The 12,679-nt window shown below is 48.5% G+C and overlaps 1 protein-coding gene across 2 annotated transcripts in view; it reads right to left on the reverse strand.

Annotated features, from left to right (window-relative positions):
* NAV2 (neuron navigator 2) overlaps positions 1-3,867 on the reverse strand; it is a 149,012-nt gene extending 145,145 nt beyond the window's left edge. For both annotated transcript variants that reach the window (XM_072339296.1, XM_072339295.1), the window contains exon 1: positions 3,058-3,867. In XM_072339296.1, coding sequence (XP_072195397.1) covers positions 3,058-3,315 — 258 coding nt within the window. In that variant the 5' untranslated portion in view covers positions 3,316-3,867. The remainder of the gene's footprint in view (positions 1-3,057) is intronic.
* Positions 3,868-12,679: the final 8,812 nt, after the last annotated feature.

Here is a 12,679-nt window from a genome sequence, read left to right on the forward strand (position 1 = left end):
CCAGCTTGCAGCAAGGGAAGTGGAAGTTTGGTATTTGCAGAGTAATACCCAATCCTCTCCCACTGTTAAGGACAACCACGTTTCCAAACGGCTGGTGAAGGGATTGCTGAATGCAGCGCTCAGCAACAGGTTGTTGTACTTAATTTACTTAATTTAGTAGCCAAATATATATGACTTTTTTAGAATAACTAATAAATACCATTTTGTATATGAGCGATCACTATCTTACCATCTATTTGACAGGAGTCTCTCTGGTAACAAAGTTAAATATTTCCAAAACAATGCTCTCTGAACATGGGTATAATCTACTGGCAGTGCTCTCAACAAAGCACCAATACAACAGAGGATACTGTTGTGCACAACACAGGGAGTTTAAGATGGAAAAGTGAATGGAGTGTGTATAGCAGTAACATCAAAACACGAGCAATACGGACATGACTCACTGACCTGAGGTTCCAGTCTAGCATTTACAATGGACTTGAATGGACTCACTGTGATGGGAGAGAAACAGTTGTATGTGCACACAGTTGACTGTTGCATTCCACTTGGCACCTGTAAGCAGGTGTCCTACACATGAGATTAGTTGCCATCTGTTCTTACTCTGTGCGTGCAACTGAAGTTTTAATTCTGCAGTGCAAAGAGACTTCAACAGGATTAAGAGCAACCCCCTAAAATACACAGAATGGCCAGTGGATATGAGTCTGAAAGCTCTCACATTGGGTTCTCCAACCACTCAGCAGCTGTACCGAAGCAATACTTCTCTTCCAGCTGTACTGAAAGCGATGTGATACCACCCTGGGTTTTGACAGCAATAGCCTCTAACTCTGAAAGTTCCAGAAGCATATTCCAAGTTCAGTTCAGCCTCCACAAGGAAGATAGCCTGAGAAAAACAGATCTCACTCTTCATTACTCTTCTCCTAGGCCTTCCATCTGAGGGTCAGAATCTCTTTGTAGCTCTTCCTCCACCCACACAGGACCATGCTATCATTCTTTGCGGGCTGCAATCCACACACAGGGACCTGAATCACATGACAGGTGCCATTCCGTTCTGCAGACCTACATGCTAAATGCCACAGGAAGAATCTCACTTCCCACCCCAACAGAGGCACTGAGGATGTCAGGCGCCTCACAGTGCAATGGCAAGGGCCGTATTTTTGCTTGAAGTAACCAGAGAATCAAACGATAAGGCACAAACATCTGAGATGGCTACCTCAGCAGACTTGTCACCAGAAATCACTTCTACACCTGAATGCAGCTGAAGATTTCCTAGGATATAAATGCTTCTGCTACCATCTGGCGGCGGCCGTTCATCCATTCTGTGCCTCCTCCCACTCCTTCATGGGGGAAGGAAGGAAAAGAGACGAGCACTGCCCTTGGTGCAACCAATCTGGAAAAGTCTCCCGTTAATTCAGATCCAGATTACTAGATGGCAAAAACCTGCATGCCATGTGGGTATGGAATCAAAGCTGAGTCATTAGGAATAATGAATGTAAGAGGGCTGCGCTGATCCAAGATCACAGCAAGTCTCACTCATGCACACCTTAAAAGGTGCCAGTCATCTGCTAGGACTTCTACCAGGTTAACTGAACGTGATAAAGCCTCAGATTTCTTTTTTTGCTAAATAATTCAAAGCTCAAAATCATCTGATGTTTCTTTGTGTGCAAACGTTAACAAATGAGCACGAAGAGCCTTTCATCACCGGGATGCACAGGATGTGTTCTGCACTACATCTGCACAGCAAGAGTTAAAACCACCATGCTGTTCTCCTTTCTGCTGTGGATGGCTCCCAGTCCAACGCGAGCACTCCAGTGACCATCTGTTATTGGGTCAAAAGCACTTTAGATATACAAGAACTTCTGCAGAACGTAAATTCCTATGCAGCAACCAAGGTGTGTCAGAGAGAGCACAGCACATAATGAGATTTGGCTGATGTTTCAGCATCTCAAGGACAGACACAAACACAAGGGAAAAAAAAACACCATTTGCTTCTCTCTTTTGACGCCCAGCTCAGTGCCTGCTGCCATCACCCTGACACCAGCACTCGCCTGTCTGCTTTTGTGCCCCCGGTCCCCGAGGAGCTGCTACAGGCCCTGCTCACCCTGGCTGCCAGCAGAGAAAGTGCAGCACATCCTACAATCCAGGGCAGCAGGCCAAACACGCCCCATCGGCGGTCACGCTTCCCTTAAGAGAACGGGGTTACCGGGCCACAGACTTCAAAATGCAGATGGCAGGGATGACTCACACTATTCTTGTGATCCACCATCATTTCCCCGTTGCTTTATAACGGTACCACCTCCTCCTGGGCTGAGATGCCTGCAGGGAAGCTTGTCATGTACATGGCTGGTTCCAAAATCCATCGCACTGCTGCACGGCAATCTGCACAGCATCGATCGATCCCGCCTGCTGCAGAGACAGCTCTCTGCTCACGCCGTGGCATGCAAGCCTAACACTCTGCAGTCGGGCACTGAGACACGCTGGAAGCATTGCCGTGCTGATAACAGGACAGGCTGAGGAGCATTCGCTTCTCTCCCTGTGCAGGGAGCAGCATGTGTCTAAAGACACAATAGGTTGCACTGCCATGTGCACAGGTTTACTGAAAGCTGCCTGTTGGTAACGTGCTGCATCCATGATGTCATGCACATATAGCGGTAAAGCAGGCAATCCCACTTGCAAAGCCCTTCCTCTGCAAGCCGTTTCACCCAGCCGCACTGCAAATGGCACGCACCGTGCACGCAGCTCTGCGTCCCTTCCATGCCGAGCACTGACCACCCGCAGCAGCGGCTCTGGCACACGCTCACAGCAACCAGTAGCCACCACCAACGGCACACAAAGAAGACGCCCTACCAGGAACACCTCTACCTGCCCCGAGTCCCGCAGGCTGGGCACACCCCAGCACCGCCCTGCTGCGGTAACACAGCCCCGGAGCCATCCCACGGCCAAAGGTGCAGCGATGGGAAACGCACAACATCCCCCGCGAGGCGTTACCGAGCCCCACGGCACGCGTGCAATGAGAACAAACGCTTGCTCACACCTCCCCAGCATCGGGCTCTTTCTTACCTGAGTGTCAAACGCGCTTTCCATCGAGCTGCCCTTTCTCGGCGGCGGTCCATCCCCGGCGCTCTCCTGCCCGCTGGGGGACTTGAGAGGGATCTGGCTGGAGTAGGAAGGCTTCGTCACCTCCACCCTGCTGCCGAACTTCAGGTAGCAGGGCTGCGGGATGGCCCTGGCCGCCGGGACGTGCAGGATGGGTGCGGCGCTGTGCACGGGTTTGGGCAGTCCCGACTTCATCTTGGAGGCCACCAGGATGGCTGGCATCTTCTCCTCCTGCTTCCCTGGCGCCTTTCCGTCAGCGGCAGCACGGCAGGCGAGCGGGCGGGGAGGGAGGGAAGGACACGCTATTGCGGGGACGGCCGAAGGAAGCGGTCAGCCTGCGGGACCTTCCTTCCACCTGCTGCTCCTCTCCCCTTCTGCTGCCAGCCGGCTCCTTTCCTCCGCGGAATCCTCTCCTGCAAAGCGGGGACTTTCACTCCATCATCCCCGCGCACCGCCCAGGTCGCGCCGCTCGGGGACCTGCTGCCGCCCGCACGGGATTGCCAGCTTAAGGCGTCTTTCTTCAGCCTTAGCCAAGAAGCAGATGTACCTCAGCGTGCTGAGCGCCGATGCCCTCGGACGCGAGCCTCGGAGAATCAAGCTCCTTAAGTCCTAATGCCGGAGCTGGCGACCGAGATCAAAACGCAACACCTCCCTCCCCCCCCCACACCCGGCCTTTTAAAACGGATCCCCTCGGCGGAAGAAAACCCAGCTGTCAGAGAGCGGGGAGGGAGCGCGGCCGCCTCCCCATCGCAGCGCGGATCCACCGAGCGCCGTGCCCAACCCACGGGGAGCCGAGCCAAGCTGGGCCGAGCCGGGCCGCCCCATTGGCTCCCGCCCTGCGGCCGGAGCGAGGGAGGAGCCTCCGCTTGACGGGCCCGGCCCACAGCCGGCGGTTTTTTATTTCAAAAAGGATAAAAAAAAGCGAAGCGCTTTCAAACAAAAACACCTGACGGTGACTCACGGAGCGGGTCCTGCTCCGCAAAACTCCCTCCGCTGGGGTCAACAGGAACTCCAACAGGCTCTGAGTCATCCGGCCCCGCACGGGGAGCACGCACACGGCCCAGGGCATAGCAGGCTGAGCTGGGCTCACAGCTGTACATTGGTGAACAACCACAACGGTGTCCATTATCTGCCCGAGGTCCAGCCAGCATCCACCTGCTCCCTCACTGCGGGTATGCGGAGGGAGAAAAACCACTGCTCAAAGACAGCTCTCACCTCTAAACCAAGGCGGTTTCACTACAGACAGCATCAGAAGTTGACTTCCAGATTGTAAGTGTGTATAAATCACTGACCCAGCCCTGTCCTATACTCACATTTTCTTCTTTCCCAAGAGCGTGCATTGCCAATGAGCTCACATTAAAACAGCTCATTGCTTTCCTGAGCCCACTGTTTAGCAGATGAGGTGCAATGCAGTTCTGGAGCCATGGAAGCTCAGCTTGCAGTGCTCACCAACTGCCAGATAGATGTCAAAGAAACACAAGTAGCGGCCCACACTTGCAAGCTTTGCCAAGGACACTTTGCAACCAAACCCAAGGCACTCCCAGTCTGCAGGCAGCCACTCTTGCCCAGAAGCCAAAAATGAGCATTCACAGAATCACAGAATCACAGAATTGTAGGGGTTGGAAGGGACCTCTAGAGATCATCGAGTCCAACCCCCCTGCCAAAGCAGGCTCCCTACACCACGTCGCACAGGTAGGCGTCCAGGCGGGTCTTGAATATCTCCAGAGAAGGAGACTCCACCACCTCCCTGGGCAGCCTGTTCCAGTGCTCCGTCACCCTCACCGTAAAGAAGTTCTTGCGCACATTCATGCGGAACTTCCTATGCTGAAGTTTCAGCCCATTGCCCCTAGTCCTGTCCCCACGCACTACTGAAAAGAGACCAGCCTCGCCACTATAGCTCCCACACCCCAGGTATTTATAAACCTGGATCAAGTCCCCTCTCCCCTCTCAGCCTTCTTTTCTCAAGGCTAAACAGACCCAGTTCCCTAAGTCTCTCCTCATAGGGGAGACGCTCCAGGCCCTTCACCATCTTTGTGGCCCTCCGCTGGACTCTTTCCAAGAGATCCCTGTCTTTTTTGTACTGGGGAGCCCAGAACTGGACACAGTATTCCAGATGAGGCCTCATTCCCACAGGGCAACCTCATAAGAGCATTTCACTGCTGGAGGTCACTTGCAACGCAGTGTCAGAATGATTAATTGCAGCGTTATGAGCACCATCTTTTCCTGTATGTATTAGCAGAGTGAGTATAAAAACCTGGGTTGTTTGTAGTGACATAAAAGGAAGGACTTCACAATGCACCTATATGAATGCTGCCAGCCTCCACAGCTCCTTTAAAGAAAGATTTGGCCTGATTGGGTATTTAGACAAAAGAAAAGCATGTTCCCAGAAGGTAAAAATGAGGGGTATACTAATAGACCTACTACAAAGTAACCTCATGCATGCTAAACCCAACTTCCGCTTCTCCAATGTTCTGATGTGCTCTTTGTTCTCCCATCAGCAAACTAATAATCAACACTCCTACTCACTTACTAGTGAATTTTCAAGCTTTTATAACAGCAGTCACCCAAATATCACAACACAAAGCAATGAATGTTGTCCTATTATTCTGGTTTCATAACAAATAAAATAGATAATGCTTAATGTTGTGTCTCAATACTTAGTTTAACTTAAGTGACAGGATATCATTCTGTCCTAAGGTTTCCTGTCACCTGAATCTCACCCAATTTTCACAGCCCAACTGGGTAGAGACTTGAGTAATGCGGTCTGATCTCAACACTGACCTCCTGACGGCCCTTCTAAACTGAAATAGCCCATAATCCTTAAAATCAAATAAAGAATAAAAATAAAACCGCCTGTGTCCAATTGGAAAAGGCTCAAATGGAAATCAGCTCTAAACGCTGAGCAGGTTCACTACAACAACACATATAGGCAGACGGTCCAGCTGAAGCTACCAGCAGACAGAGTTTTAGGGAGGAAACCCATAGCACATGCTGAAGTGTGATTTGTCTTTCCCTTCTTTTCCCATATCTCTTACAAAGATAAATGTGTTATCGCCTTGAATGATGTGAACAGATGCCATTTGCAATTTGCATTAACCTGGACTGCATAAAGAGTGATTTCAACACAAAATGCAAACTACAGCACGTTTATTTTCACCTAATGTACGTGTAAACTGCAGCTCCAAGATGTCCCAGGAAGAATCAAAATAGCAATGCTCCCTTCTAGAAGTGAGATGATTTCCTGTCTTAACCACTGACTTTCCCAGTGCTTTGACAGAAATTCTCTGGCTCTTCAGAGGATTCCTGGGCCGAAACCTTGCATGTGTATCTGTCATCATACTGAAAACCTTTCCAAACATTCTGGGGCTTTCAGCATAAATCAATCTACGTATCCTTGGCTAATATCTCTTTTCCCCTTCCTCATAGATGCAAACTATGTTTCTATTTAGTCTTTTTCATTTTCCATCGGCTGCATCCCACTTCCAAAATCACCAGCAACTCTGCACTGTGCTGCTAGGGAAAAAAACTTCTTCTGGACAGTATGACAGTATCACTGCTAGCACAACAATAAGATTATGACTGTGTATGCATATGCATGCGTGTACTGTGAGCTGAATAAAAATGTGGTGATGTCTCATTTGGCCTAGGAAAATCATCGCAGCGTTTCTACATAAACAGGAAAAGGTTCAACCCTATTTTGCAACACAGCATCACAAAGTCAATCCCGATTCCTCTTACAGTGCGCTGAACAGGCATTTCCAATTCAAAAGAGTAATTAGCATACTGTATAAAAATTAGAGAACTAGCACATACCACAGCCTTAACCTTGCATTAACAGAGATCAATGAGGACTCGGCGCTGGAGACATGATGTTGGGTGTTCCAGGAGGCAGCGCTACACCCACATTGCTCACCCAAAGCACCAAACCTCACCAAGGGAGGCACAGCAAACAGGCAGGGGGACAAAGAGCACGTGGCTCTCCATATCTCCACAACAGTTTAATCGTAGAGCTCTTGGCCACACGGATGTGATGCAGCACCTCGCCAGGTGAGCAAGATGCTCTTTGCCAAGGTTACAAGGGCAGGTAGGATGCAAGCTCCCCAGCGCTCATCCGCTTGCACTTTGCAGTTAGAACAGGGCAAGGTGGACCTACACAGCCCTGAGAAAAGCAGACTGTGTTGGAGGAGAACTGAGATGCTGCAAGTCAAAAGCACGGGATCAGCTCCCAGCTCTGCGCAGAGCTCCCCTGCGAGCACAGGCAAGCTGGCTGACAGCTTGGCAAACGCCTTGGATCGGGCTTCCCAAAATAGAAACAACACAATTAGTTGCTGCTTTGGAAACATAGCTCTTCATTTTATGAATTGCAAAGCCAGATAATAATATCTTCACGCTGCCCACGGAAACACAATGGCTATCTGCGCAAGAGGCCCCTGGGTACAAAGATGTTACCAAAGGATTCAGCTAAACATGGGATTCACTGCCACTGAGCAGTGGAAGCAGCTTAAAGCTGGTCTATGCTGGTGTAACACATACCTGAAGGCAGGCTCCTCTACTAATGGGATGTGCCTTCAGCAATAAGACGTGGGCGAGTCCAAAGGAAGAGAGATCCTGGGGCAGAGGCAGTAGCTATTCTGCTAGAGAACGGAGGCTATTCCATCTGGCATCCTTTACCATTCTTGCTTTGAATTAAGAAGCAACCTGCAGAGCACGACAGGAAGGGTACACCTAATGACATTCCCTGGGTTCTCTGACATATCTAGGGACCTATATGGAGTGAAACAGAACAGTCAGGATTATTTCCAGAGCTCTATAAATCACAATCAGGAGAGCAGGCTGCAATGGGGGCGGGGAGCCAATGTTTCACAAATAGAAAAGAAAACGGTTAGGGAAAAAAAAAGTGCTGTGATGTTCATACGAGCTGGTGAAGAGCAGAAATAAGCAAAGAATGTACAATAATTAAATGGCATACATATATGTGAAGCGATAGAAAATTAAGGTTTTCTCTTCTGATGTGAATAACTGCTTTGATTCCATGTTTACAGCACTACTAAGGCCCACGCAAACCAAAGCAGAGAGAGTTATGAAGATAATGCCATTGAGGAAAGGAGAAAATAAAGGAAGGTGCTGTTTTATCCCTGCTTTTACTCTCAGTATTTCCATTCCCAGCCTCATAAACCATACAGAGTGGTAGAGTGCTGTTTGAAACTTGGAAAACTGAGTTCTGCTCCCCTGACTCCCAAACAGACGACATTTATCCTCTTTTCCATCTTACAGTTTGCCCCTAGAATGAGAACACAAAGGGCAGCAGCTACACACACACAAATCTTTCTGCATGGCGGAGCTGTGCTAGCAGCAGATAATTATGGCAAATGAAAGGCATCTCAGAATACAACAACGTGGAAGCAAATTCAATCGCTAAGGACGCTGGCTGAAAACAGCCCTCAGAAACAAAGAGCCGGCTGCATTAGGACAATTTTTCATACTTGCATAAATAATTGAGTCATGAGCAGGCTAAAGCCTGGGAGCATAAAGAGAGATTACAAGTCAAAGCTGGAAACTGCCACGAAGGTCCCTGCTTGCCATTCCTCCCACTCAGGGTTTGAGCATGGCACCAAACCTAGTTATTAGTATGTAATCGAGATCATTGAGTGCTCTTGAATTTAACCTGAATATGTACCCAGCAAAACCTGGCAAGGCAGCAGTAACAATCCTTTTGGAGCAGAGTATTGCTTTATAAGATGCCGATATGAAATGGTTCCTTTGTGCCAAGGGGCCTGCAAGAGGGCTCACTTGAGGGGAAATGTTATCTTACACACTATAAATACATGGAAATACGATTAGAGGCAACTGTTGTGACAGCAATTAGCTTACCCTATCAATACACCCCCACACACCGTGCCTAGATTTTTAGCTCACTAGTGACTCAGAAGCAAGAATGACACTGCCAGACCTCCTACTTCTATGCATTTCCTTTGTGCTTCTGGTGTTCAAGTGCTGCCCTCATCCTCACCTGACCTCACTTTTGCTGTTAGAATCAAGCATCTGTCTAGTATTCATGAACTGATGCAGAACAGAGTAGCTTATTCACTGTCCTACTTTTAACTGCATGGCATCACACTCAATGTTAATCAGTGGCAACTTGAATAAAAAGGTGAGCTACTTGAAGCATCTCCTCTGAAAATGAAACACAGCCTCTTGCTTACATCAACTCCTTCCCTGTTCCATATTGATAATCACAAGCATCAAGTTAATTACCTGCATTCATTATTTCCAGTAAGAAGTCAGCGAGTGGCAGAGAAATGGCCATTTTTTTTGTGACACACTGGGTTTGGAAGCATTAAGGCTGGAAAAAACCTCTAAGATCATTGAGTCCAACCCCAACCCACTGACCACATCCCTCAATGCCACATCTCCATGGCTCTGGAACACCTCCAAGGACAGTGACTCTCCCACCTCCCTAGTTTGACTGTTCTGCTCAGAGAAGAGCTGGGGTGACAGGTGGGGTAACCGAAGCCTTTGTGCCCACAGTGAAAGCAATGTCCTCTGCTGATACTGCTACGCTGGGGGGATGGTTAGAGGTGTAGCTGCTGCCGCAGTTGAGCAGCCCAAGGTCATGGTGAAAGGGAAAGAAAGAGGCATCACGGCCATGGTTAGACTGCAGTTCTGTGTCACAGACACCTGTTGAGAGGGGACTGGAAGTCTGTATCATTGCTGCGCACATCCCTGACGCCCCGCAATAAACTCCCACTGTCAGATGGCCTCCAAAGGTCTCTTCCAACAGAAATTACTTTAGAGTTTTATGACGAACACCACAGCACCCTGCTGCTCTTTGTTTCCTAGAGAGGAATGTAAGCCCCCGTCTTCTTGTAGGAGACAAAAAGGGGGGAAAAAAAAGAAAAAAAAGCAATCACCCCTCAAAATAATTATGATGAAATATTCCTGTTCCTACAGAAGTCACCTAAGCATTCAACCTACCGCCCATGAGTTTGTTCTGCTGACAGCTCTGAGATTACACCTGCTGCTTTTCCTCAGCCTGAGTTTGGCAGGCAATGAGAACAGAAATGGAAATCATCTGCGACCAGACGAGCAGCTGAAGTTAACAGGAACGAGGGAAGCGACAGCGCAGCGAAAGGCAGAGGCAGTATGGTGGGCAGACTAGGAGCTAACACTTCCAGCTCATCAGGCAAGAAGCTCTTGTGTTGGGATTTGTACTGTGTTGTTGCCTGTAATGCACTGTGACTTCACGTGATTTATGCAGATGAGGACAAAAGGCAGCTCCATGATGAGCTCAGTTAAGCTTGAGAACACATAATTTGTGGCATATCCTTCATGGACATTAACTTTAGGGTGTACTGCCATACCTACCCTGCAAATCTAGTGAGGGAAGAAAGACAGTGACCTGCAGCAAAGCACTCTGTCAATATTTGCCCTTGCTGGAAAGGCAACACTGGACAAGATGACAAATCAGGCAAGCTGACGTGCCACAGACAGGGCCTGGGGCCCTGCAAGCCCTCAGGTAACCCCTCACATCAGTACATTCTCAGCAACATGGACATTCCACAGTCATTTCTGAATCCTAACACGGATCTGGGAAAGATTAGGGCTTTTTTACTTACCTGCTTCCCTTTAATAATCAATCTATAATCCTTCTAAGCCTTCAATTTATCATTCTCATATCCAGGTCATTAACAAGAAAATACTAAGAACAAACTGCACATCTGTCCCACCTCATGATGCTGACTCACAGCAGGGCTGACAGACTGGAAAGACTGACCAAGGCTCCGGGACCATCAGATGCACATGATCTGCAGTGCCCACAAAGCAAGCCCTGAGCCGGCACAGCTGACAGCAAGCCCCTACCATGCAAGCCATACTGGCACTGCTCAGAACCAGCCCCTGGTGTAAGGCACAAGGGATATGGCACAGATGCAGTTTGGCAGCTGCCTCCCCTCCTGCTGCCTGTGCAGGCTGCATGAGCCATGCCTACAGCCACAACCCTCTGCTGCTTGCAGCATAAGTCAGCTCATGAGTCACAGCCCATCAGTCCATCCCCAAATCTGCAGCTTTATGAGGCTGACAGGTCACTGTGACAAGTTACTGGAATAGCTGAATCACTGGTTTTCCAGAACACACTGCTCTCACTGTCCCAGATCTCAAACTGTCCTTCCCTCAGTGTGTCACCTTTTCAAGCATGCACTGAGCTGGCTACTTCTCAGAGCCCCAGGAATGGCATTCTTAGGGACAGAAAGCATCCTCCCAGCCCCTGTTCCCATCTGAACAGCTGTCCTCTGGCAGCAGGTCTGATCCTCCCAATGCTCCGTACACTGCATCCCACCTCAGTCATCTCACAGTTCTGGCACTGCAGGCTGAAAATCAAACTGATTCTGAATGACAAGCCTGTGATTCACATCTGAGACTGACATCTAGCTATAACATCAGGTAAGTGCAAGATCAACATGTAAGGTATCAAACGAGATGCGATGCTGTGGAGTACCAACTCCTTCCCTCAAAGAAAAAAAACAGGGATCACGAATCAAAGGACAAAAAATGTGCAGCACAACCTTCTTATTATTTTTTAAGTATATGCTTCCTAACCAGAAATAGCCTTATGACACTGAAATGACTGGAAATGGAACAACTGGTAAGTAGCACATGCGGATCTCCCATCAGACGTGCAGCTCAACCCCACAGTTCTCTAGCAGAGCACACAGGTTTGTCCCTTCCTACCTTTCATCCCTTTCTCTTATTCCTTAATCCCCAGACAACTCTCTGATCCTCATGCAGTTCTCTCAGTAGCGAATTGTAAAAGGGTGGGTTGAGATTTCCTCAGCTTTCTAGCTTGCAATACAAACCGCACCTTTACAATATCCACCACCACCACCCATCCGTTCATTTGTAATGCATTTCACCCAGACCTCCCTAGGAGAAACAGAATTCCAAGTTCCACTTCGCAGCAGACACGAACAGTGAAATAATTCAAACATCAGGAAGCAAATCCTGTCAGAAAATGATTCAATACCGCCACTTTTTTGCACCAAAGCTGGTAGGAAACGATATAAAAATGCTTATGGCTGGAGCTTTGTATAATAACCTAACTTCTCTCCCCCACCCCCATAAGCAAACCATCCACTTGGGGCCCAGACAGCTATTTACGTGGCTGTAGGCTGGTATGTTCTACAGAGGAAGAGCTGACTGCCATAATCAGCACGGCACAAGAGGAGCACCATTCTTCCAATGGAGTAGCTCCCATGCCTTTGCAAAGGATGATTTCTAAATATATGTTAAAAATAAGCTGCTATGCCATCGTAAATATCCATTTTGGGGCATAAGCTTGAGCTTGGGGTATCTTATCTTCATAGCAACATACATGTTCTAGAGAAAATCCCTGATACAGGTCTGGCCAAAAGATGACAGGATGAGGCGCTTAAGCGTATGTATCTGAAGATGAGAAGGCTACAGGGGGGATCTTCTTGCACTGCGTAAGTACCTTAAGGGGGATCACAAGGATCTGAGGGATGGATAAATTTGTACTAAGCAGCAACAGAAAAACATGTGGACAATCATCCTAGGCTTTAAAATAGAAGTA

The sequence above is a fragment of the Excalfactoria chinensis genome, chromosome 5 (genome assembly GCF_039878825.1).
Source record: "Excalfactoria chinensis isolate bCotChi1 chromosome 5, bCotChi1.hap2, whole genome shotgun sequence".
Lineage (NCBI taxonomy): Eukaryota > Metazoa > Chordata > Aves > Galliformes > Phasianidae > Excalfactoria > Excalfactoria chinensis.